The 24073-nt window shown below is 57.8% G+C and overlaps 4 protein-coding genes across 7 annotated transcripts; 2 read left to right on the top strand and 2 right to left on the bottom strand.

Moving 5' to 3' along the window:
* The first annotated feature begins 76 nt into the window (after positions 1-76).
* BECN1 (beclin 1) lies at positions 77-4746 on the top strand. 2 transcript variants are annotated; one of them, XM_066567029.1, is made up of 11 exons: positions 77-238; positions 319-386; positions 465-523; positions 886-976; positions 1238-1374; positions 2167-2361; positions 2554-2700; positions 3179-3328; positions 3419-3479; positions 3934-4076; positions 4356-4746. In XM_066567029.1, the coding sequence occupies exons 1-11, from the start codon at positions 106-108 to the stop codon at positions 4522-4524; spliced, it is 1353 nt and encodes a 450-aa protein (XP_066423126.1). In that variant the 5' UTR covers positions 77-105; the 3' UTR covers positions 4525-4746. The 2 variants fall into 2 exon arrangements, with proteins under 2 accessions (XP_066423126.1, XP_066423125.1); XM_066567028.1 differs by having other exon boundaries at positions 319-523.
* Positions 4747-5465: 719 nt separating this feature from the next.
* Positions 5466-9888, bottom strand: CNTD1 (cyclin N-terminal domain containing 1). Its single transcript, XM_066567030.1, has 7 exons — positions 9717-9888; positions 9557-9632; positions 8692-8851; positions 8114-8276; positions 6951-7095; positions 6450-6546; positions 5466-5708 (listed from the first exon to the last, which is right to left on the bottom strand). The coding sequence occupies exons 1-7, from the start codon at positions 9886-9888 to the stop codon at positions 5556-5558; spliced, it is 966 nt and encodes a 321-aa protein (XP_066423127.1). The 3' UTR covers positions 5466-5555.
* A 291-nt stretch (positions 9889-10179) lies between these two features.
* Positions 10180-10850, top strand: COA3 (cytochrome c oxidase assembly factor 3). The gene is given in 2 exon segments (XM_066567032.1): positions 10180-10417; positions 10498-10850. Coding segments are annotated over 2 exon segments (351 nt in total). The 3' UTR covers positions 10611-10850.
* Positions 10851-10986: 136 nt separating this feature from the next.
* On the bottom strand, positions 10987-22795 carry WNK4 (WNK lysine deficient protein kinase 4). 3 transcript variants are annotated; one of them, XM_066567022.1, is made up of 20 exons: positions 22343-22795; positions 17451-17623; positions 16991-17211; positions 16758-16915; positions 16041-16129; positions 15743-15962; positions 15341-15671; positions 15059-15189; positions 14851-14918; positions 14628-14769; positions 14423-14539; positions 14194-14349; positions 13843-13900; positions 13570-13704; positions 12887-13467; positions 12440-12536; positions 11938-12355; positions 11619-11821; positions 11391-11488; positions 10987-11312 (listed from the first exon to the last, which is right to left on the bottom strand). In XM_066567022.1, the coding sequence occupies exons 1-20, from the start codon at positions 22793-22795 to the stop codon at positions 11310-11312; spliced, it is 3852 nt and encodes a 1283-aa protein (XP_066423119.1). In that variant the 3' UTR covers positions 10987-11309. The 3 variants fall into 3 exon arrangements, with proteins under 3 accessions (XP_066423119.1, XP_066423117.1, XP_066423118.1); XM_066567020.1 differs by having other exon boundaries at positions 10987-11309; XM_066567021.1 differs by having other exon boundaries at positions 10987-11309; positions 11938-12352.
* Between the last annotated feature and the right edge of the window lie 1278 nt (positions 22796-24073).

The following is a 24073-nucleotide window of genomic DNA, read 5'->3' as shown; positions in this document are numbered from 1 at the left end:
AGCGCCGCCCGGGGCGGGGACACCGAAAATGGCGGCGCCGGGACCGCGCCCCCGCCTGCGTCACGTCCGGCGCGCGGCGATGGCGGGGCGCGCGCGGGCGGCGCGATGGAGGCAGCGCGGGCGGGTGGCACCGGCGGCACGGCGCACGTCAGCTTCGTGTGCCAGCGCTGCTGCCAGCCGCTCAAGCTCGACACCTCCTTCAAGGTGCTCGACCGCCTCACCATCCAGGAGCTCACCGGTACCGGGCGCCGTGGGGTTGGGTGGGCGGCCGGGGCTCGGGCCTAGGCCCGGGCCTGGCTGACGCCGTCTCTCCCACAGCCCCGCTGGTGAGCGCCGCCCCGGCCAGGCCCGGGGACCTGCACGAAGAGGAGAGCGCCCTCACGGAGGTACGGCGGGTCCGGCGGCGGGGCTCGGCGGCAGCAGCTCCCCCGGGCCTGCCGGTAACGGTGTTTCCTTGTCTCCAGGAAGCTTTCGTGGAGAACCGGCAGGATGGCGTGTCCAGGAGGTTCATCCCGCCTGCCAGGTACAGCCACAGTCCCGCCAGGCCCGGCCCAGCTGGGAGCCTGTCCTCTCCTCCGAGCTTGAGCCTGTGCTGCGGCAGCGCCTCAGAAATGTCCCCCCATGCGGCTGGATCACACTGAATAGCTCGTGTGAGCCCCCAGAGCTTCCCCTGCGGGATCCCCGTGGCCCTCGGGCTCCTTTTCACACAGAACTGCACAGTCCTTGGGGCACTGTGGGTCAGCAAACCTGACAGAGCCCCCAAAACACGGGTTTCCCCAGCCTCCTGCTCTCCCTTTTTCCCTGAGTCATCCCCAGATTGTGGTCTGGCGCTGGAGCTGCCTCCCCTCAGCACTTAGCACTCATGTCAGTAATGTTCTTTCCAAGAATGATGTCAACAGAAAGTGCCAACAGTTTCACGCTGATTGGAGAGGCCTCGGATGGTGGCACCATGGAAAACCTCAGCAGGAGACTGAAGGCAAGTGGGTCATGAGCTGGCAAACTCAGATCCTTTGGAACAGAGCTTCAGTTTTTCCTGATGCTCTGCAAAACTAAACTGCCAAGTTTCCCATAGCATTTACCAGCCTTAGAGAGACTAGGTTGGTGAGTAGTTGAGCAGAGATAGATTCTTTTAAGCAATATTTGGCCTGCAGAGAAGATTCCTGCTAACTGAAGCTGCTGAGAAGCAGCAGGCGGCTGCCTGTGGTTTCACTTGCACTGATGTGAGCCCTTCCTCCAGGTCACTGGCGACCTCTTTGACATCATGTCTGGGCAGACAGATGTGGATCACCCACTGTGTGAGGAATGCACAGACACTCTGCTGGACCAGCTGGACACACAGCTCAACATCACGGAGAACGAGTGCCAGAACTACAAGTGAGTGATGCAGAGATGACAGAACTGCTGTGGCTTGAGGCACAATCAGTGTGGATGATTTATTAAAAAATATGGATATTGATCTAGTACTGATACCCAATTGTGATGGACAAAAACTCTCTTAACAGTTTAGAGTTAGAAAGTGTATGTTTATTGTGGGATAGCTCCCAAATACACACCACAATTTACAGGTGATTACAGAGTCCTTTTATCTATACAAATATTGAATACCCAAAATACAAATGCATATTCATAACTTTGGTACATCCCACTCCCCACTTCATATGGTAATTAGTTCAAAAGCTATTAAGCATACAGAGTTTGTTCCTTGAAATGGGTCGTGGGTCCCAAAATGAGGAAGTAAATGAAGTCTTCCTCGTTCTGACCTTTCTGCCTTTTCAATGCAAATATGACAATTGAACCCTTGGTAGAACTCCCATACCCCGTCCTCAATTGGTTTCAGAACAGAGGAGGCCACAATTGTCTTATGTTCCTAAAAGCCATTTATCAGTTTCTATATTCTTCATTATAAACCCAGCTAACCAAACATTGTGTTGACAAGCAATGAATTATTAGTTAACTACTAACACTTAACTTCATCATGGCCTACCCATTTATTTTAATTAACTCAAATAAAGCTTATCTTTAACTAAAATCTTAACTCCTCTAAAATCTCTAAATTCCTTAAAGTTTATGTCTCATGGAGAGCTCAGGATTGACAAGAGCTGCAGGGGCTGCCAGTGCAGGACTTGCCAGGATACCTGTTCTGGCAATCCTGTTGTTCTCCTCTAGGAGATGCCTGGAGATACTGGAGCAGATGAATGAGGATGATAAAGAGAAGCTGCAGACAGAGCTGAAGGAGCTGGCATTGGAGGAAGAGCGGCTGATCCAGGAGCTGGAGGATGTGGAGAAGAACCGCAAGATTGTGGCTGAGGACTTTGAGAAAGTCAGGGCAGAGGCTGAGCGGCTGGAGCAGGAGGAGGCTCAGTGAGTGGCAAGGCTTGGAGGCAAAAAATAAATGAGAAACATGGAAATGGTGACATGAGAAACCTGTAAATGTGCCCAAATGCCAGGGGCTCGCTCTGTGCAGAAGGAAAGTGAGACCAAACTGGCCTGCAGAGCTGTCACTCTGAGGTAGAAGCCAGCACTCAGCACTTCTTGTCTTGTTTGTGCTCAAAGGTACCAGAAGGAATACTGTGAGTTCAAGAGGCAGCAGCTGGAGCTGGATGATGAGCTGAAAAGTGTGGACAACCAAATGCGCTATGCCCAGATGCAGCTGGATAAACTAAAGAAAACCAACGTGTTCAATGCTACCTTTCACATCTGGTAATGTGGACATTGGCACATTATATCCATTTCCTTGGAATCTGCAGTGTGAAGGTTTTTAAGTCACTGCATTTGATAGGAAAGGTACAAGCCAGCTCACAGTTACCTCCCAGCAAAGCAATGAGTGCCACCTGTCAGGAGTGGCAGCTGAGTGAATTGTGCCAGGCTGTGGGACTGGGAAATGGCTCCTTCACCAGTCCCAGAAACACTTTGGGAACCCTGTGCCATCCAGCAGTGACACTGGCATCAGGGTTCACAGAGCAGGCAGCTTGGAGGGGCTGGCTGGGGGGTTTTGTTGTGTTTTTATGAAAAAAAAGAAAGGGTTTGGTGTTTACATACACTTGTTAAGAATAGCCCCAAACCTTGTGCTTGGCTGGCACTGTGTGTGCTGTGCTCTTGGGACACAGCCCCTATTTGGTTATCAGGCCATGAGCTTTTCCCAGCCTAGCACATTTATTTATAATTCTTCTTATCACAGGCACAGTGGGCAGTTTGGCACAATAAATAACTTCAGGCTTGGCCGCCTCCCCAGCGTTCCTGTGGAGTGGAACGAGATCAACGCTGCCTGGGGGCAGACTGTGCTGCTGCTGCATGCCCTGGCCAACAAAATGGGCCTGAAGTTCCAGAGGTACCTGCAAATACCACACACAGGTCATTTATGACCCAGAGGGAGGCAGACAGACTCAGGTGCCTGTGAATTCCGTCTCCTTTTTTTCAGATACCGCCTTGTCCCCTACGGTAACCACTCCTATTTGGAGTCCCTCACAGACAAATCCAAGGTAAGGGATCCCATACAAACCATGGGACATTGATCTTGAGTGCCAGAGCCCTGGTCACACTAGGGATGCAGGAAACAAAGCTTGGTCTCTGTGGATTTGGAGTCCAGGAAAGCTGTGGCTGCCCCAGCTCCTCCAGCATGGTGACATCTCACATCCTTCATGAAGCCACCGGTGCTGCCAGCCAGCAGTGTTAAAACTGACAGAACTGTTGAATAGGCAGAGGCATGCTTTGGGGTGATTGGCAGGCAAATGGCATGATTTGGGGTTGGTAGAAGTCAGGAAAATACACCTGCATGTGGTAGGCACTTGCACAAAACCAAGGCACGCCTGCCCTGTGCCACAAGCCATTTCTCAGCACCCCATGACAAATGTAAGCCTCGCATGAGGTTAAAAAGCTGCAGTGACCCTATCAAAAACAAGTGCTTGCTGTTCCTGATAGAAATCTCTTTTCCAGGAGCTTCCCCTGTACTGCTCTGGAGGCTTGAGGTTCTTCTGGGACAATAAGTTTGATCACGCCATGGTGGCATTCCTGGACTGTGTGCAGCAGTTCAAGGAGGAAGTGGAGAAAGGTGAAACTCGGTTTTGTTTGCCTTACAGGTGAGTGTTGCCACAAAACTGTCAAATTCAGCCCTGTGTGCTCTTCCTAGCATTGTTTCAGCCCTGATTTTTCAGAAATCATCTGCAATTCTTTATGATGTGTTTGATAGTTTCATTGAAACTTCAAGCCAGCCCCTTGGGTGGCATCCTGAGGCTTGCTCAAATCCCTTTAAAAACAGGATAGTATTACTGTCAGATTTAATATGTAGCACTTGGTGTCATTCTGAGGCTCAATGCTTGCAGTGGGAATACACTAATTAAAGCTTGTGTGTGATACAGGATGGACGTGGAGAAAGGAAAGATCGAAGACACAGGTGGCAGTGGTGGCTCTTACTCAATTAAAACACAATTTAACTCTGAAGAGCAGTGGACAAAAGCACTAAAATTCATGTTAACTAACCTGAAATGGGGCCTGGCCTGGGTCTCATCCCAATTCTATAACAAGTAACTGTGATCTGAACTTGGCCTGGCAGCCATGGAGTGTCTGCATTGTGTTGGAGAAAGGCAAATGAAGATGTCTCTTAATATTAACCAGTACAAAATGTTTACAATACCAAAAATCCACAAGACACTTTATTTACAATGCCATTATTACAAGTAGTTTGTAGAAAAGCAATATGCAAAATTGTATCCTTGAGTTGAACAGAATAAAAGCCAGCTATTAAAAGGATTCTAAACTGTTATCTTTGGGGTTTATGGCCATGCACATAAATCATTGTCAAATGAGCATCAGTTTGATGCTGCTCTGTTACAGCTAATGCAAGGTTGAAAAAGCAGGACATTACAAACACAGGGAATAATGTGGGAAAACTGCCAGAACTCTTCCTGGTCATTAAAGAGTTTAAAATAAAGTATTTTCTAAGTCATATCAGCACTTCTTTGTGCTACTGCACTTAAAAAGGTTTGATACCATTACAGTACTGTAATCCCTCCTGCAGGCTGTTCCTGCACAGGGCAGTGCTGAGGAAACAATGAAATTATTCCAGGTGTTTCCAGCCAGCAGTGCCTGGCACAGCACAGACCCCTGGCATTGGCAGGGACAGCCAGGCTGGGCACTGCTGTGGTGACAGTCACAGTGCTGGCACAGAGGGGACAATGCCAGGCAGCTGGGACAGGGGTTTTATAAAAGCAGCAGGAGGAGACAGCAGCCCCATTTGTGAGAGCTGGTCCCACCAGCCATGGCAGCACCTTTCAAACACAACCACTCTGAGGGATCTCTGATTAAAGGGAGCTTAGATTCAAAACTTAAATATGCAGCTTTTACAATAAAGCTTTTAGGGCATTTCTAAACACTGTGGTGCTGTTGAGCCTCCTTCCAGAGCATGACTGTGATGCCCAGCAGGACGAGCTTTGCTAATTAACACAGGACAGAATTCAGGTAACCCTGAGCTGTGCTGGGCAGTGACACAGAGCAGGGACAGTTGTCAGCAGTGTGACAGCTCCTGCTGCTGGGCCAGTGACTGGATGGACAGGATGGTTCTATTTCTGAAGAGGAATTCTGTCCTGAGGAGATTTGGTGCCACGGTGCTGCTTGGGGGTGGTGCTGCCAACGATGCACCTCACCACGGCGTAGGAGAACTCCAGGATGCTCTGGGGAGTAATGCCAGTGATGCAGTTTAAATGCTCCACAGCCTGGAAAAAAAAAGAAAAGATCACCTAAATCTATGAGTTTACAGACTGACAAGAGTAAATGCTCTACCTGCCAGTGAAGCATTGCCTGTGGGGTTTTGTTCTGCCTGTGAAGCACTAAAGGTGAGGACACTTGTAGGAATGTGCCCCCTGTTGAAGGAGTGACAAAATTATTCCTTGTCTGCTTAAAAAGGCAAAAAGCCCAGAAGTTTCTCTCCCAATTTGGTACAAAAGATACCTCATAAAACCTTTGGGACTTCACCTCAGACCTGGGGCTGTCCAACTGGACAGAGGCCAACAGGGCCAGCCTAGGTAATTCACTAGGAAAGGAAGAGAACAAAGGAAATAATTGCTTTTGTGGGGTGTTTTAGCAGGAGCAAGAACCTCTTCCCCCTAACTCAGTTTTTCTCTGTAAGAGTTTTGTTATTTTGCCTTTTATTAAACTTTTTTCTATTTCCAACACTACCTCAAAAGCCACCCTGCTAATTTGATACCATTCAAACTAGCTAAACTATCTTAAGTGTAACAAGTTTCTCTAAGAGCTCATAAAACCTAACTCAAAAAGCAACACATCAAACACCAGTGCCAGCACACAGCCCTGACAGAAACCCACAAAATACTTTGTGCTAAAAGACAGAGGTGTCCCCTCCCAGTGCAGCCCCAGTTGCTGTGCTGGAACCACCACAGATAAACCACCTTGGCACTGTGTTCCTGTGGAGCCAATGCCTTCAGCAGTGACTGTACCTGCTCCCAGCGCCCGGGGCTCAGGATGAACACACCTGTACTGATGACTCCAACAGCCAGGAGCATGAAATCTTCCTTCACTGTTAAAAACTTGGCTCTGAAGGAAGAAAAGTGTGTTCAGGTGTAAAACGTTGCTTCACAGTTCAAAAGCACCTGCTGTTGCAGCTGCCAGTGCCCAGGACATGTTGGTTTATTTAGGCCAGCCTGAATAAACCACTGGAACTGACAGTGACTGGATTTTAACCAAATGAAACATTTTCCTTGCCCTTGAAGCAGGTGTGGAAAAGCATGCTGCTTTGAACTGGTGTATTTAGAAACAATGATGAATGTCCCCACAAATTATTTTTTTAAATGGCATAATGAGAAATGCCCCAAAATGGCATAAATAGCAGCATATGCTATGCCCCAAAATAGCATACCTAGCAGCATATCCTGCTATTTATTAGCTTTTTCAAGGGTTTTCATTTCAAAGGGTTATTTTAAGTCATTGTCAGGTCTTACATCTGCAGTTTGCTTGGTGTGGAGTTCTCAATGGCAATCTTCAGCAGGGTGTCATAGATGGTCTCTCTGGTCAGGTAGCAGAGGTCCAGCAGCTGCACACACAGCTGGTGTAAGGGTTTGGCAGGAAGCAAGCAGCCATTGTATCCTGGCAGAGATCACACCATCAGTGCCACGTTTTGGGTCGCTACATTGAGTCTTAGGCACCATAAGGGAGAGGGAATTCTGAGGACAACTGCCCCTGTCTCTGAGTGCCACAGGGTCCCTCAGCCTCAATGTAATTTCACTCTGAAATTCAGGCTGGCAGAACTGGGCTGTGGTGGTACCAGGTCTTGGTTTCTCTGGGTCTGGATTGAAGGCACTTGAGACAGTAATTCATGTTCAGACTCAAGTGTTTATTATTTCTTATCAGTAAAACAGTCTCACTGCTGTGAGTTCTGCAGTCTTTCATCAGAAGGCACAAAATGGCCAACAATCTCTGGTTCCAAGGTCTTTTAAAACTAAACTATCCAATTAAGAACTGACACCTAGATTATTTTCCCTTTTAACCCAATAACTGTTCCCAATGTGGATTTTCTGCCCAATTACAAAATGCCACCCAAACCCATGGAGAAGGAGGAAGAAGAAGCATGAAGAAGAAACCCAGGATGACACCCTGTGCCCTCCATCTTGCTTCCATCCACAGCACACTAAAAATCCCAAAACCTCAATTTCTCACCAAGTGATACACCTACACTGCTCTCTATAATCTGTTTCACACTTTTGTGGATTCCAGTCTATCTTGAAGTGTGGGAAACTTTCTCCATGAGTGAGGGTCAAAGTCAGGGCTCCCCTGAGGGTCAGGGCACCCCAGAGCAGACAGAGAAATATTCCCTGGTGGCCTGGGTTTCCACACTGGGCCAAGAAAATGGTGAGTGATTGTAGAAAATGTGGCCTGGCACCACATTTGAGGGCTTTAAACTCTTAATATTTTACTGAATGAGTCATGGCTGGCTGTCCAACAACATTCTACAAAGGACAAAGTTCTCATCTAAAAAGTGAAGCTCTGGACAATCTGAACAGTTCCACGTGCAAAAAATCTGTAATATGAGACATTTCAGAGCAGCAACAGCTCTATGACCCTACTAAAAAACTTCCTTCCCATTCTCCCTGACTGATACTCTCACCTAGAACCTCCAGGAGCAATTCCACATAGGCCAAGGGGGTTGACACATTGATGTGGAAGTGCAGAGTGTTTAAAACAGCAAGCTCTGACTCCAGCAATTCCTGTTTAGTGTAGGAGTATTTTATGGATTGCAGAAATGTTAAAGCTGTGTCACTGGTCACTCTCTGAAGAAGAAAAAGAGACAAAATGTCTTCCAGGCAGTAAGGTAGGAACAAAGTGCTGTCACCTCTCTGCTCCTGCTGAGCACCAGTCTGAGCTGGCATGGGAAATCCAGCTCTGACCTTCCCCACAGGTTTCAACTCAACAAACCATCCCCAGGCAGGTGTGGGCACACAATTTTTGACAACCACAGGGCTGAGATTTTCCTGTTTTTTCCCCCCTCCCACCCCAGAACTGGGAACACTTCCCAGCAAATTGTTACTGGGTGAGCAGCAATTCACCTACCCTAAAGGGAATGTGGTGTCCTTGGCATCTCATTATCACTACTGACTTCCAAAAAGGAAATCTATTTTTAAGAGAGATTGATACACTGCAGATTTAACCATGGTCCTAAAGCAAGGACAGGCTGAGCTGGCTTACACTGTAGTGCAGAGAGAGTTTGCTGGCGAGCTGAACACAGGACACGAGTCTCAGGACAAAGGTGTTGGTGATCTGATCCCTGACAGAGCTCCAGCTGCTCCTCTGGCCTTGTGTGCTCCCTCTGTCATCACACATCTGCTCTACCTGCTTGATCATGAACCTACAAAAGCCACAATTGCTCAGAGAATGGTTCTGGCTGCTGAGGAAAAGGAACAAAGGCAATTCCACATGCATGTATATATCACATATATATAATATATACATATATATGTGTATATAGATATATATTTTATATATAATATATATACATGTATGTATATATATATGTGTATATAATATATATTGTATATATATAATATATACAACATATAATATTATATATATTATACATTATTATATAAATAATATATATAATATATATTTATAGATATATATCTATTATATACATTATAATATATATTATATACTATACTATATACATTATATTGTATATAATGTATATTGTATACAATATATAATATATATTGTATACAATATACAGTATATAATATATAGTACATATTATATATATTGTCTGTGTATATATACATACATAATATATATTATATATACATATATGTGTATATATCTAATATATATATTATGTATATATTTTTTATATACATCTATATATTATGTATGTGTATATATATGTATGTATGTATGTATATATAGGAGTATATGTAGAAGTAATAATTCAGATTAAATGAAAGAGGAGACAAAGCTCATTAATCCTCTGTGGTTTTGGGACAGAGTGAAACAGGGCTGGGCAGTAAAACCCCATCAGGGGATGGTAAATGTGCTGAGTGTTTAGGACTCTCATTACCGTTCAAGTAACTCCACCGCCTGGTACCGTGTGGACTGGTCCAAGTGCCATTTTTCAGACAAAAGGAATATAAATTCTGCAAAAAGCACAGCAAGCACTCATTGCAGGCTCCCGAAGCTCGGTGTACAGCTGCCCCGGGAGCTGCTGCGCTGAGCCTCACCCACGATCCGCGTCTCTTTGAAACACCCAGCCTGCTCGTGCAGCTCGCTCAGGTACTGCTCGTTCTCCTTGGCCAAGTGGATCAGGGTGTCCTCGATAATTTCAGGAGCAACCCCACTGAACACGGGCCCTGAGTCACGGCCCCGGCCTCCCAGGGGCACCTGAGTCCCCATGGAGCGGGGCAGGGCCGAGGCCGTTATGGCAGCGATTGCACCGGCCCTACGGGGAGAGACCAGCACGGGGCTCCGCCGCCTCCTCCCGGCCGCTCGGGGGCGGCACCGGGCCGGGTCGGACCGGGCTTTGGACAGGGCCCGGTTCAGGCCCCGGCCCGGTTCAGGCCCCGGGCGTTTCCCATCACGGGGACCCCGCTCCGCCAATCAGCACCCGCCGATGCCGCGACCGGCACCGCCCACTCGACGCCGCGCGCCGCTTGGGCTCTCCGATTGGCTAGCGAGACCCGCCGGATGTGACGTCACATATCCGCGCGGGGACATCGGGGCAAGATGGCGGCGCCGAGGGAGTCGGGTGAGGCGGCGATCGCGCGGCGCATCGACCCGGCCCGGGAGCCGGGGCTCAGCCCCGAGCAGCGCCGCCTCATGGCGCAGGTGGAGTACGCCCAGCGCCAGCGCGCCCTGCAGCGCCGGCTACGCAGCCGCAACGTGCTGCTGGCGCTCGGCATCGGCGCGGTGACGTTTGGCATCTGTATCCTCCGGGGCCGCGGAACGGTGGGGCCGGGGGGCTCCGGGGCCGCGCCCGCTGCTTTTCCTTAACTCCCTCCTCAGACGGTTACACCTTCTACTCGGTGTCGCAGGAGCGGTTCCTGGATGAGCTGGAGCAGGAGGCGGAGGCGGCGCGGGCGCGGGCCCGGGCGCGGGCCGAGGGCACCGCAAGCTGAGCGGGGATCGCCCGGCCCGGCCCGGCCTGGCCCGTGACTGAGCTGCCGCCTGCGCCAGGCAAGACGGGCCTCGAGGCAGATGCGCCTGAGCGGTTCGGGCCTGTCCCGTGCTCTGCTTTGGCCAGGAGAAGGCCCCGGGGGCTCCCCGCAGGCCGGGCAGAGCCCGCCCCGGGGCGGTGCCCGCGGGAGGGACGGGGCACCCGGGAGCCACCACTCCCCACAATAAATTCTCTCACTTGAGACTGCCCAGCGCCCGTTGTCACAGATCTCTTGGGCTGAGCCCGCCTGAGGGGGGTTTTTCTGCTTTTTGCTGTTTATCCTCACACAGTGAGGCAAGCAGCCACGCGTCCTGCCCGACAGACACACGCAGAGCCAGTTTGTATTCAATCCACTTTTATGAAAACGCTTTTCCAACGCCAGTTCATATCAAACTCCTCCCGGATCTGGCAGGGCCACCAGGAGCTGAATGTGGCCGCGGGGCTGGGGGTCCTCAGGTGGGCTCAGCTCCTTCCAGCCACCAAGGACGGACACACCTCGCTCGTGTCCTCCCGCAGAGGGGCTGAGGACAGCGGGCAGAGCCCTGGGGACAGGCCTGCACCACAGCCGAGGGCAGCGCAGGCTCTGCAGGGCTGGCTCTGCCTCCCCGGGGCAGCAGGCACTTGGATGAGGTAGTTCATGGAGTCATTCCTGGCCAGCCGGCTACTGGGGACAGAAGCAGCCGTGAACCGAGTGCCACAGGAACGCCATGGCGTCCCCGTGGGACCCGCCCTTGTCCCTTACCACGCGCCCGAGGTCATCGGCGAAGGTCACGCCCTTGTTGAGCCGCTGCTCCTGCGAGCCGGTGCTGCTGCCGCTCAGCGAGTTCCGGCGCATGATGCCTGCGGGGATGGCATGGGTGAGGGCACGGGACTGTGCTGCTCACCCAGGGCCCTGCCCGGTGGGGCACGGGGCTGTGCCGCTCACCCAGAGCCCTGCCCTTCCCTGCCCAGTGGGGAGCGGGCCCGGTACCTGCGGGCGGTGCCAGCTCCAGGCGCTGCAGGCTGTTGCGGCGGGAGGGGTTGAAGCTGCCCTTGGAGAGGCGGCGCTGGCGGCCTGACAGCATGGCAGCGGGCGAGACGATGCCCAGTGGTGGCTGCTTCCCCATGCGCAAGTACAGCTCCTCAATCTCTTTCTTCTGCGCGCTCTGCAGCAGCTGCACCTCCGCCAGGTGCCTGGGGACAGGAGAGGACAGGGGCTGGCAGCGGGGCCTGGGGAAGGGACAGCGAGGTCCCCCCGGGCTGGCTGGGAGCGCGTGTGGCCGCCCAGGTGCAGCCCAGCCCCGGCTCACTTCTGGCGCAGGTTCTGCAGCTCCTCCCAGATCTCCTCGTCCTCGCTCTCGGTGTCGTCGCTGCTCACGTAGGACAAGCTGCGGGAGTAGCTCAGCCACACCTGGCTCAGCATGGCCTGTGGCACATTTTCTGTGCTCTCTTCCCCAGGGCCCTCCCCGGGGTCGCTCCCCGCTGGCGCAGCGGGCGCAGAGCCCCCCTCAGCCGGCACCTCCTCAGCCTTGGGTGCCTCTGGTGCCACGTCCGAGTCGCTGCTGGAGCTGTGGCTCGTGTCGGGCAGCGCGGGAGGCGGGGAGGCGCTCGCTGCCGGCTCCGTGCCGGGCTGCTCCCCGTCACTGCTGCCCAGCCCCGCGGAGCTCACAGCCAGGTCCTTGGCTGGCACCACCTGGAACCGGCCCAGCACCTGGGGCTTGGCTTCTGCTGGGGACAGGGACAGCTGGTGGCCACAGGCACTGGCAGGGGCATTGCTGTGCCTGGCACATCCTCAGCCCTGCCCCTCCTTACCTTCATTGATGGGCGAGAGCTGTGCCTTGGGCACGCTGGGGGCTGGTGCCTCCGAGATGATCAGAGACTGGCTGGGCTTGGGGGCACCAGGCAGCACCTGTGGGCACCTGAGCACCATCAGCAGCCCCATCCCACGTCCCACCACATCTCCTGTCCTCCCCTGTGGGCACCTGAACACCATCAGCAGCCCCATCCCACGTCCCACCACATCTCCTGTCCTCCCCTGTGGGCACCTGAGCACCATCAGCAGCCCCACCCCAGGTCCCACCACATCTCCTGTCCTCCCCTCTGTGCCCTGGGATCTGCCACCCTCTCAGCCCTCCCTGCATCCTGGTGGCTCCACAAGCCAAGAGGCTCCATCCCACTCCAGTGCAGCATCTGCAGCAAGCACCCAGCCCTGCTGGCACTGAGCTGCACCTGGAGCTGCCCTTGTGCGCCCACACTCACCGTGCTGCCCTCTGCAGTCCCAGGTGTGGATGTGCTCAGCAGCTGCACAGGGCTCCCCACGGCCTCGCTGCCCGTGGGGCACGCTGGGGCTGGTGCCAAGGGAAGGGAGGATGTGGGCACCCCAGCAGTGGGGACAGCAGCTCCCACTGACTCTGGGGTCCAACTGCTGGGTGGGACTGGCTTGTCTGTGCTGGTGGGGTCAGGGTAGACAAAGCGTGGGGCACCCAGGGCAAGACTTTGCGGCCGTGGCAGCAGGGGTGGGTACAGGTGCCCACCTGAGCTGGCAATGGAGGAGACAGTGTGGGCCACAGTCATCACTGCCAGGGAGAAGACATTGGCCAGGGACAAGAGGGGAGCAGTGGGGGACAAGGGTGAGCTGGTCACAGTGGGGCTCAGGGGACTGCCGGGCTCACAGGGAACAGGGGGTGTGGGGACAGGCTGGGGGGACAGGAGGGCTTGGGGCAGGGCTGGGGGGACAGGCCCCGCTGGGGTCCCCTGGGGAGTCAGCGTTCGTGTCAGTGCTGGTGACGACGTGAGCCAGGAGGGAGCCATGGAGACGAGGGGCCAGGTCTGTGCTGGGCCTGCAGGGAGAGGAGCATCAGAAGCAGCCCCAAGGGCCCCCTCCTAGCCCTGCCCAGGGGAGCAGCTGGCAGCCTCCACACCCACCCTGCCTGCACTGGTACCTGAGGGGGACCCCAGTGGCACTGGGGCTGCCGGAGGCTCCACAGGACTGGCCAGGTTGGTCTCTGACGGGGAGCGGCTCAGCAGCGGCAGCACAGGGGGCTGGACAGAGAGGCTGGGGCTGGTGCAGCTCAGGTCTGTGGCACAGGGTGACAGCCAGCCTCAGCCAGGGCAGGATGTGTCCTTTGAGACCCTCAGGGCTTGGCTGAGGCCATCACTTGGCCTGCATGGGGCTGGGGGAGACAGGAAGGGCCTGCAGAGGGGCACAGACGTACCACTGAGCGAGGATGAGGAGGAGATGGAGCGAGAGAGCCCCTGCAGCTGCAGGTCCACCTGTGAGAAGGGTGAGCTGAGCCCAGCACTGGGGTAGAGGCCCCAGCCAGGCTGTGCCAAGCCCCCACTGGGCCCCACCCTGGCCCCACCACCTGTGGGGACAGGAGCTGGAGTCTCTTCTGTGCTGGGGAACACTTTGTCTTGTCACAGGAGCGGGCAAGCGACCACAGGAGGACCCTGCACCCCAGCCCCCCACCCCGGACTCCCTGGGGCCAGGCAGCATCCCAAGCCATGCTCAGCAGCAGCAGCAGCAGCAGCTTCCCCAGCGCTGGCAGGGCCAGGCTGGCACTCACAGGGCTGCCCAGAGCACTGTCAGCCTCGGGGCCCTTGGGCAGCTCGGTGCCACCGCGGCCGTCCTTGCGCAGCAGGGTCTCCACGCGGTGGATGATGTCCCGGATGCGGCTGATGAAACTCTCCCTCTCTGACTTGAGGATGAACTCATTGTGCACCTGAGGGTGGAGGGGTCGGTCAGCACCCAGCCCAGCCAGGCACACCCCACCTTCACCCTCCCCCTGCTCTCACCATGGCGGCTGCAATTTCCTCCGGGTTGTCCCCATCCAGGTCGAACTTGAAGGTCACCATCTTGTTGTTGTAGGTCTGCAGCTGGCACTCCACCACTCGGTCGTTCTTGTCGGAGATCTGTGGGTGGCAGGGCTGGCTCAGGATAATCAGGATGACCCACCTGGCCCCTGCCTGTCCCCAGCCTGGCTCTGGTGGTGGCACTCACGTTGGTGATGCGCAGCCTGGAGCGGGCTCGGCGCCGCAGCAGCTTCCCCGAGGCTCTCTTGGGTGGCAGCTTGGTGCTCTGCTCGCTGGCTGACAGCCCCTCGTAGCCATCACTCATGCCCGATGCCACATCTGAGGTGTAGCTGCAGGAATCCCCAGCTCCAGAGCATCAGCATGGCCATTCCCAAGCACCACCCTGCCTGTCCAGTCCCCCCCAGCCTCACCTGTCCACCGAGGAGGAGAAGCCACTGGCAGGGGGCAAATGCTCCGTGGGCAGCTGCACGGCGATGCTCTGCAGGGAGAGGAGGGGCTGAGCCGGTGCCACAGCTGGGGTGAGCTGGTGCCACAGCTGGGGTGAGCCAGTGCCACAGCTGGGGTGAGCCAGTGCCACAGCTGCCCTGAGCCCCCCTGCCCCCGTGGGGCCGTGCTCACCGTGGGGAAGCAGCGCACAGGCCGGCTGGGGGTAGGGCTGGTGGGGTCCACAGCCACAAAGCTACGATGGGCCAGGTCTGGCGAGTCCAGGAAGCCAGAGGAGCTTAGGTACCCATCAGTCTCACAGTCGGCTGTGGAGGAGAGCTGGCATGAAGCAAAGGCAGTGCCTTTCCTGGCTGGGTAGCTGGGGAAGGGCTGTGGGGTGGGAGAAGCTGATGGACCCCCCACCCACCTCCCAGCCCTGCTGCCCACCCGGCTGTTGCCCTCTCGGTGCCTACGCACAGGTGGCTGAGGAGTAGCTGGTGTGCCGGTAGGTGAAGTGCTGGTGCTGGTCAGCTTCGGGCTCCTCAGGCTCCAGGGGGAAGGTGCTGCTGAAGGCAGAGTCCCCAGAGCCAGGGGTGGCCGGGGCGGGCGTGGGGCCACCAGGCGGCAGCGGGGATTTGAGCTCCTCCAGGAGGCGCAGGACGCCTGGCGGCTGCTCTGGCTCTGCAGGTGATGGAGCGCCCTGGGCGCGCTTCAGCTTCTCCCTCTTGCGCTTGATGGCCACCACACGGTCCCGCACCGCCTTGGCCACCAGCTTGTAGTCAGCCTCACAGACAAAGCCCAGGACCACCTGCACAGGAGGGAGATTGTCACTTGTGTAGGGACCCCACAGCGCCCAGGGCTCCCCCTTCCTGTACCCACCATCTCCTGAGCCACCTCTTCTGCCACGTCCTTGTAGAGCTCAAAGAGGAACTCGATGGCATTGTTGTCCTTGTATTTGCCATGCAGCTTCTTCGTGTCGTCCATGCGCAGCCAGAGCTTGAGGCCAGACTTGACTCCATCGTCCTCCTCAGCCAGCTCCACGTGCACCCCTGTGTCCTCCTGGAAGAAGGAATGCTCCAGCAGGTCCTGGATGGTGTACCTGCAGAGGGCACAGCTCAGCGTGGGCTCGGGGCCAGGGGGACCCTGCCCTGCCACCCAGGCCCTGCTCTGCTCCCACCTCTCGTTCTTGTCCATGCGGATGCAGCCCTCGATGATCTCCTTCAGCTCGGGCACCTTCACCTTGTAGAAGCTGCTGGGCTTCAGGCCCTGGGGGTAATGACAGTGAGCACCTCCTGTGCCAGCCCAGAGCCCAGGGAACAACCAGCCCAGGGCCACACGAGCTCTGCAGTGGCCCCTGTGGCCAGGCCACGTGTGCCTGCATGTGGCCAGGATGCCCCAGGGCTCAGAGTTTCCACCTCAAAAGGCAGGAGCTGGCAGGAGCTGGCTGTGACCGGTCAGGGCAGCTGCAGTGCCCAAAGCAGACTGCTCCTGTTCCACCCCATTAACACACTGGTGCAGAGCCAGGGATGTGGGGTCTGGCCAAGCCATGCCCCACCACCACCACCACCAGCAGCCACAGCTCCATGGCCTGGCAGAGCAACCCCTCACTATCTTTGGCCACTCATACAACCCACACAGTGACACATTTTGTGAGCAGCAGGGCCTGGCAGCTCCAGTGGGGAGCTGGGAGCCAGTGAGGGTGTGAGGAGGGCACACAGAGGGTCCTGCCGAGCACAGGGGGGTGCCTTGGCCACAAAAAACCCAAGGCAGAGGAGGCTTCTGTGTCCCCAGCACAGTGGCACACACACACATGGCTGGGGCCACCCTGGGCTGTGGTCCCCCCAGAATGGGCTGCTGACCATGGCAGCACCCCCCAGCTGGGGCTGGGCCTCACCGAGGTGACCTTGCGGTAGATCTGGGCAGCATTCTGGCACTCAGAGTAGGGGTACTCTGAGGTGGCCATCTCCAGCATGCACATCCCAAAGGCGTAGACATCCACAGCCTCGTCGTACTTCTCCTCGTACATCTCGGGAGCCATGAACTCGGGGGTGCCTGGGGGCAGCAGGGGAGCTCAGCACCCCTGCCATGGCCACCCCTGCAGCCCCCACAGCCCCCAGGAGCCCCCACCTATCACACTCTTGGCAAAGGAGGCTCTCTTGAGCGTGGCCAGGCCCAGGTCCCCAATCTTGACGGAGCCCGTGGGGCCGGTGATGAAGATGTTGTCACACTTGAGGTCACGGTGGATGATGGGGGGCGAGCGAGTGTGCAGGAAATGCAAACCCTTGAGGATCTGCCGGCTCCAGCGCTGCAGCACTTTCAGCTTCATCTCCTTAAAGCGCTTCAAATACCTGCCAGGGACCAACAGGGCCTCAAATACCTGCCAGAGACCAACAGGGCCTCAAATACCTGCCAGGGACCAACAGGGCCTCAAATAACTGCCAGGGACCAACAGGGCTCAGACCTATGGGGCTCGGCCTTGTGGCCCAGCCTTGGCTCCAGCCCACCCTCCTCCCATCGCCACCCAGACTCAGATGACCCCACAACAAAGAGTAGAGACCCTGCTCCCTCCCCTGCACGCCCCAATCACGTTTTCAGGGTGCCAGACGTCATGAGCTCTGTGACCAGCACGATGCAGATCTGCCCTTTGATGGTTGACTTCCAGGAGTCGTAGAAGCGGACGATGTTGGGGTGCTGCAGCCCCTTCAGCATCTCCACCTCCTCGCTGAACCGCTGCCGCTCCGTCTTGGACAGCTTCCGTGTCTGTGGGAGCCAGCGGGGGCGTGAGGGGGGTCCTGCTGAGCACAGGGGGTCGCCCTGGCCACAAAAGACCCTCATGTCCCCATACAAGGCAGAGGAGACTTCTGTGGCCCCAGCACAGAGCTGCTGTCCCCCAGCACAGTGACACACACGTGGCTGGGACCACCCTGGACTGGCCTCCCCCCCAGCCCACCCCTCTGGGCGGGTGCACAATGAGGAACTCAAGCAGTTCCCCACTGGCCTGTGCTGAGCCCACCCAGCCCACTCCGCTCACTCAGCCCCCAGCTGGAGCCCACCACGCTGCCTGGGGACAGGGAACCCCGTCCTGCAGCTGGAGGGGACATTTGGGGACTCTGCAGAGGCTGCTGCCATCCTGCCCTGTGCAGACACGATGGCCACGGCTCTTCTGCCCCCACCGGGGCACCGGCAGCCCTGGGCTCTGTGCAGCCGGGTGCTGGGCCAGCCTCAATGAGGCCTTTGTTGGGGAAAGCAGGCGGGGGAGGCTCCAGCCCAGGTTTTTCCATGTTCCTCCTGCTCGAGTTAATTAAAGTGGAAACACAAGCCGAGGGTGCTGACTGCAGCTGGGGCAGAGGCCAGCGGAGGGGACAGCCCCCTCATGCTGGAGGGACGCAGCCCCGGGGTGCAGGGAGAGGGGAGCTGGCTGGGCAGAGCTGCAGGAGGCAGCTCCAGCCCCGAGGGAGTGCTCAGCCCTGGGCAGGAGGAGCAGCGACAGCTCCACCACAGCCTGGGGTCCTGCAGAGCTCAGCTGCTGCACAGCCTGGGCGCCTCCAAGCTGGGACCCCTGCCCAGCCCACGTTCAGAGGCCAAGGAAACTGGAGCTGCCCCACCAGCAGAGCTGCCAGAGCTGCCTCAGCCCCTTGGCCAGTGGCCACCATCCATCAATCCCCTCGGCTTTCGTAACATTTTCATTGCATCACAGGCGGCCCCAAGGCTTGGCTGGAGCCGCTCCATAATCCCCCCACATTTAATACATGCTCAGGGACAGGCTCAGCCCAGAGGAGAACCTGAGCCTGCTGCAGCAGCATGAATGGGACCTTTCATAGGGAAGGAGGAAAACAGCACCCGAACCCCTGCAGGGCCACACCAGCTTCCCTGCCCAGTGCCACGGCCACCACCACCCCTCCTGCTCTCTGCTACCCACTGGGAGGTGTCCAGAGGCTTCACTGCACCCCACAAACCTGCAAGGGCATGAGGAAGCTGGCACAGGCTGTGAAATGGGGTGTCATGGGTGGGCTGGGCTGTCCAGCTCAGCCAGAGCAGACCCCAGCTGGAGCAGCTGTGCCAGCACAGCCCTCACTGTGCCGTGCCCAGTTCCAGCACAAGGCCACCTCTCCCAGAGCGCCTGGAGTAAGGTCTGGGGGAGGCAAGGCTGTGCCCCAGGCTGTGCCAGGGCTGCTGGGCTCGCTTGGCATCGTTCCTTCCACATGACCCAAGTGGCAGCAGCTCCCAGCCCTGTGCTGATACTCTCCCCGTTGAGTGTGGGCACCAGAGCCCATCCTGGGCTGGAGGAGCACCAGCAGGGGCAGGGCAGGCAGGGCTGCCAGCACAGACATGGCACACAGCACGGGCACACCGTGTCCTCTCCTTACAGCACCCACACGGGGCGGAGGAGGACGCTGGGGGTGGTGGCATGGGGACCACGAGGAGCTGGGTGGCAATGGTGGCAATGGTCCAGCCCCTCCTGTGAGCCAGGAGCTGGCTGCTGAGGAGCCCAGCACAGCCAGCACCAGGAGCTGAGGCCAGTGGCAGGAGAAGGGAGGGTGGGGATGGCTGCTGTCCCTGCAGCAGGAGGCTGTCCCCAGCCTGGCAGTGCTCAGTGCTCTCTGCAGCACTCACAGGGCTCCCCCATCCCTGGCTCTGCACCGGCACTCAGGGCAATGGTGGGGCACAGAGCCAGCGCTCAGCACTGTCCCTCCAGCCATGTCCACAGCCACAGGGGCTCCCAAGCCCCCCCAGAGGAGCCAGCTCTGTCAGCACCGGGTGCCAGCACTCACTGCCCTCCCCGTGGGTCTGCCCTGCCAAGCAGGAGCTGCTGTGTGCTCACAGCCATGTGAGCACACACACACCCACACAAGGTGCCCTGCAGCCCCGGGGCTGCTGGCTGAGGTTACCTGGGTGCCAGAGCCAGGGGAGGCTCTGCAGTGCCTGCTGCCCAGAACGCTCCTGCCCGCTTGGGGAACCCCAAGGGGTTCCACAGGAAAATCTCACAGTCAGGTATTTACAGCCAGACCCCACTCTGGGCCTCTGGTTTCCTCCCTGCTTCCTCCTTCCCCAGCACCCGCAGCACCTCGGACAGAAATAGTGCCAGGCTAAAGCTGGAAAGCACAAACAGTGGGGCTGTGGACAGACAGACGCTGCCTTCAGGACAGGGGACAGGGATGGGCAGGTCCCCTGAGGGTCTCAGGGAGACAGAAGACAGGCAAAACCAACCTCTGCTTCAGCAGGCTCTGAGGAGGGAAGGTCAGGGCAAGGACAGTAGGGAGAGCTGGGGTTTGGGACTGGGATCCATCACAGCAGCTGAACCAGGTTCTCTGGTGCAGAACAGGTCAGGCCTGAGGTTAAGTACTCATTTGGAATTGAAAGGCAATAGAAGGAGAACTGTGAAGTGCACAGGACAAAGCTATTTTTAAAATGGCAGAACCACAACCATTTTTATTTGTGGTTCCAAATCCCGTATTTGTGCCACAGTGTCCAATTCTTTGCATGATTGCTGAAAAAAAAAAAAAACAACAAACTCCTAAATGTCTGTGTCTGTGCTCTCAGCCCCCTGTGGGACAAGGATTTGGGTACAAGAGACACTGGATAAAAGCAGTCAGTGGAATGGAGCCAAGCCCTGGCTGGGGAAGGGACAGGGCAGGGGCAGGGACCTGGCCCTGGCAGTGACCCCCAGAGGGATCAGGTGTCCCCAGCCACATGGGGGGCTCACAGGAGGGTCCCTGGCAGGGGACCCTCTCCACAACCACCCCCAGGGGACAAGTGAGTGCTTCTGCCACTCCTGCCTGGCTCTCAGGGCCAGCACATTCCTGCTGGGCTGGCACACGGGAGCATTTTGCTGCCCAGCTCCCTGCTCCCCTCCACCTGAGTGGTGCAGGCTCATCCCCTCCCAGCCCCTCCACGACACCAGCAGTGCCTGCAGGCAGGGAGGAGCAGGAACAAGCCCTGCTGCCAGCCCTGCAGGCCCCAGGGCAGGCAGAGGGGCACAGCTGTGACATGAGGCTGAGACCCACCGGGAGGGGCACGAAGGCTGGGGACAGCTGACTCATCCAGGGAGGGAAGGTCCTGGGCTCGCCAAGGAGAGCCTGTTCCAGTCAGTGGTTGCCACCTGAAGGGACTCAGGAGAGCTCAGGGGCATTTGGATGGAGCTGTGGAGCTTTGTGAGGGCAGGAGAACTGAGCTGGCTCTGAACTGAGCTCTCAACAGCTGAAACAATTGTGCAACCCATGGGGATGGGGGGCAAATCTTCACCTTCCTCACCAAGAGGCCACAGGCAGCCCCTCTAGAAACAACCCACCAGTCTCTCAGGATCTCTTCTTGCTCTGCTGGGCTGCAGCCACCCCAAGGACCCAGCCCAGGCAGCTACCTGCAAGTGCACTGAGCTTTTGGGAACAAGACAACAAAACTCGAAAGACACGTTTTTCTGTGTCAACAAGGACTTGGACCTTTCCCACCACAGCAGCCATCCCAGAGTCAGGAAACTGAGGGAGACTTTGGACTTCACCAAAAGGTGCTCCAAGGAGAAAAGGCAGCCCCACAGATCTCTGTGGGCACCTCCATGGACAAGATCAGGCCCATCAAAAGCACTTGAGGGGGCAAAGGCATTGTGGAGGCAACGCTATCACCACTGCTCTCAGCATCCTGCTGTCAGGCTGCAGGACAGCCAAGGAGATGGAGGAGTGTGGCAGCAGAGAGGAGCTGGGGATGCTCCTCAGAGACCTGGAAGCACAGATCCAGCTGCTTCCTCCAGCACAGGGCCCCTGGCAGCACCACAGGAGCCACTCACAGGTGACCCTGTACACGACTCCAGCCAAGGTCGAGCAGGCAGAGAGCACCAAGGTCGTGTTGTACCCTGCTCCCAGCTGACAGCCAGCCCCAGCTCGCTGCAGGCACCTGCCCCAGGGCACACCAAAGGTTATGGGTGCAAACTTTGGGGGGCAGATCCAACACAAGCACAGGCAGGCACGCAGAGAGGGCACTGCTGCCCTCGCTGTGCTCCTGGAGGGAAAGCTGCGAGCTGCTGAGCATCAGAAACACAGTGGGATGCTCAGCCCCAGATCCACCTGTAAAGTGCCAGAGCAGGGGCTGGCATCAAGAACGTGGGCACCCTGGCATGCTCCACGGTGCAGGCAGCAAGAAAGCAAATGGAAAACAGCACGTGATGAGCAGGAGGGCCAGGAGCGGCGGCACTAAGCAGGACTCTGGGTCCGGGCCAGCGGACCCATGAGGCACCGAGGCACTGGCAGTGATGGGCACAGCGCAGGGCAGCGAGGGGAGCCCGCACCGAGCCCTGCCCCGCTGCTGTGGCACCACAGTGACGGCAGAAGCGGAGATTGAGGGAGCCCCGCGAGTCCCACACAGCAGCCAGGCAGGTCAGGGCCGGGGAGAGCTGCACACAGCAGAGAAGCTGCACGGCAGAGGGTCCCAGCGCCTGTCTGGAGCCCCTTGGCCGGGGCTGGGGTCTGTGGGCGCGGGCAGGGGCCGTACCTGCAGCTCGCACCACGCCACCTCCACGGTGGTCTCCGTGTCCAGCCCCTTGTAGACGGTCTTGAAGGAGCCGCGGCCGATCTCGATGTCGAACTTGAGGAAGCGGCCGTCGGGGGAGGTGGCGACCGCCCGCGTCTCGACCTCCTCGCTCTCCGTCTCCTCCGGTTCCCGGAGCCCCGCAGCGGCCGGTGGCGGCGGCGGCGATGCCCCGCGCTCTCCGTCCGGTGCCGGGTACCCCAGCAGCTCCAGCTCGGCCGAGCTCCGCCGGTTGAAGCGGGAGGAAGCCCGTCGGGAATCGCGCCCCGAGGGCCGCCGGCTGCGGTTACGGTGCGGGGCCCGCCCGGTGAGCCCCGGACCCGGCTCCGGCTCCGGCTGCGGCGCGGAGCCGCCGTCCGCCCGCTCCGCCTCGGGATGGGACATGGCTCCGGTAGCGGCGGGCTCGGCCGCCAGCATCGGCTCCAGCCCGGCGGGAGCGGCCGCTCCCGAGCTTCGCACCCGTGGCCTCCGCCAGCCCGCAACCGGGAGCGACCGCCGAGACCCGGTCCGGACACCGGCCCCGGCACCGGCACCGCCCCGCCCGGCCCGGCGGCACCGCCCCCGCCCCGCCCGGGTCCGCCCCCGAGCGACCGCCGCCCCCCGGCCGCGCTGCGCCACCGGGCAGGGGCACGCACCGGGCAGGGGCACCGCACCGACACCGCACCGGGCAGGGGCACGCACCGGGCAGGGGCACCGGGCAGGGGAACCGGGCTGCGAGCAGCGGGCGAGCGCCCCGGCACCGCTCCCGGTCACCCCGGTGTGCCGGGATGTCCCGTCCCAGCCGGGGGACACCGCCCGGCTCCCACCCGCGTCCCGAGGATCCTCGCTGTCCCCTCCCCGCAGGACAGCCCCTTCCCTGCCGCCGCCCCCGTGAGGCTCCGGGGCTGCTGTGACGAACGCAGCCGGAGCAGGAACGTCCCTGCTTGAAACATTTCCTCGGAGTTTCTGCCTCTGGTCCCGCTGCCGGGACGCGAGTTCCCCCTCACGCTGCCCCAGAGAATCCCGCTCGGGGTCACTACGGTCCGAAATCCTGAAATTAGGGTCAGGCAAATAGGAAGAGTCGAAGGTGTGTGTCAGCCCCGCGGGAGCCAGCAGCCGGACAAGAGCGTGTTGTCTGTCCGGGCTGAAGGAGAAGGTTGTTCTGCCGGTGAGGCTGTTTACACAAAACACAAAGCAATTGAGGCCGCCGCTGATTTCTTTTCCCTGAGGTCAGATTGTTTCTACTCAACGATACCGGAAACATTAAGGAGTGGATCGACAAGGGAAGGCAGTCGTGGGCTCCTAAACGCCAGGCTGGCACCCGCAGGGTGACTGCAGCTGCTGACCTGCACCGCGTCCCGCACGGCTGCTCCCCACAAATCCCCGCTGGCAAGAGGGAGGGACAAGCATTTAATGAAATGTTCCTGGCCGATCTCTGCTCTGCTACCCCCACCCGAGCCACCTCCTCCTGCCCGAGGAGCCGGGTACCTCCTTCCCAGCCCGGAGTTGGAGCGATGCCTCCCTGCAAAGAGCTGCTCTGGCTGGTGAGCAGGGAGCAGCAACCACATCCCCACTCAGCCCTGCGCTCCTTGGAGCATGTGAGGGGCTTGGTCCCAGCTGAACAAGCAGCACTGGCTGAACACCATGTCCAGCACCTCTGCCAGGTGCCCCAGGCACAGTGCTTGCACTGGCCCTGCCGTGGGTTTTGGGCTGTAG

This window comes from Molothrus aeneus, chromosome 28, assembly GCF_037042795.1.
Source record: "Molothrus aeneus isolate 106 chromosome 28, BPBGC_Maene_1.0, whole genome shotgun sequence".
In the NCBI taxonomy this organism is placed as follows: domain Eukaryota; kingdom Metazoa; phylum Chordata; class Aves; order Passeriformes; family Icteridae; genus Molothrus; species Molothrus aeneus.
Note: the sequence above shows the minus strand (reverse complement) of the source record. Positions and strands in the feature narration are given on the sequence as shown.

Bases quoted from the DNA above. Each gene is read 5' to 3' on its own strand.
- BECN1 (XM_066567028.1), top strand. From the start codon at position 106: ATGGAGGCAGCGCGGGCGGGTGGCACCGGCGGCACGGCGCACGTCAGC. The intron at 3,329-3,418 runs GTACCTGCAAAT...CCTTTTTTTCAG, and splicing joins ATGGGCCTGAAGTTCCAGAG to ATACCGCCTTGTCCCCTACG. The intron at 4,077-4,355 runs GTGAGTGTTGCC...TGTGTGATACAG, and splicing joins CGGTTTTGTTTGCCTTACAG to GATGGACGTGGAGAAAGGAA.
- CNTD1 (XM_066567030.1), bottom strand. From the start codon at position 9,888: ATGGGGACTCAGGTGCCCCTGGGAGGCCGGGGCCGTGACTCAGGGCCC. The intron at 9,633-9,716 runs GTGAGGCTCAGC...TGCTTTTTGCAG, and splicing joins CAAAGAGACGCGGATCGTGG to AATTTATATTCCTTTTGTCT. The intron at 8,277-8,691 runs GTAAGCCAGCTC...TTTCTTCTTCAG, and splicing joins AACTCTCTCTGCACTACAGT to AGAGTGACCAGTGACACAGC.
- WNK4 (XM_066567020.1), bottom strand. From the start codon at position 22,795: ATGCTGGCGGCCGAGCCCGCCGCTACCGGAGCCATGTCCCATCCCGAG. The intron at 14,350-14,422 runs GTGAGAGCAGGG...CTCCACCCTCAG, and splicing joins AGGAAATTGCAGCCGCCATG to GTGCACAATGAGTTCATCCT. The intron at 11,822-11,937 runs GTGAGCCGGGGC...TCCTGTCCCCAG, and splicing joins CTGCAGAACCTGCGCCAGAA to GCACCTGGCGGAGGTGCAGC.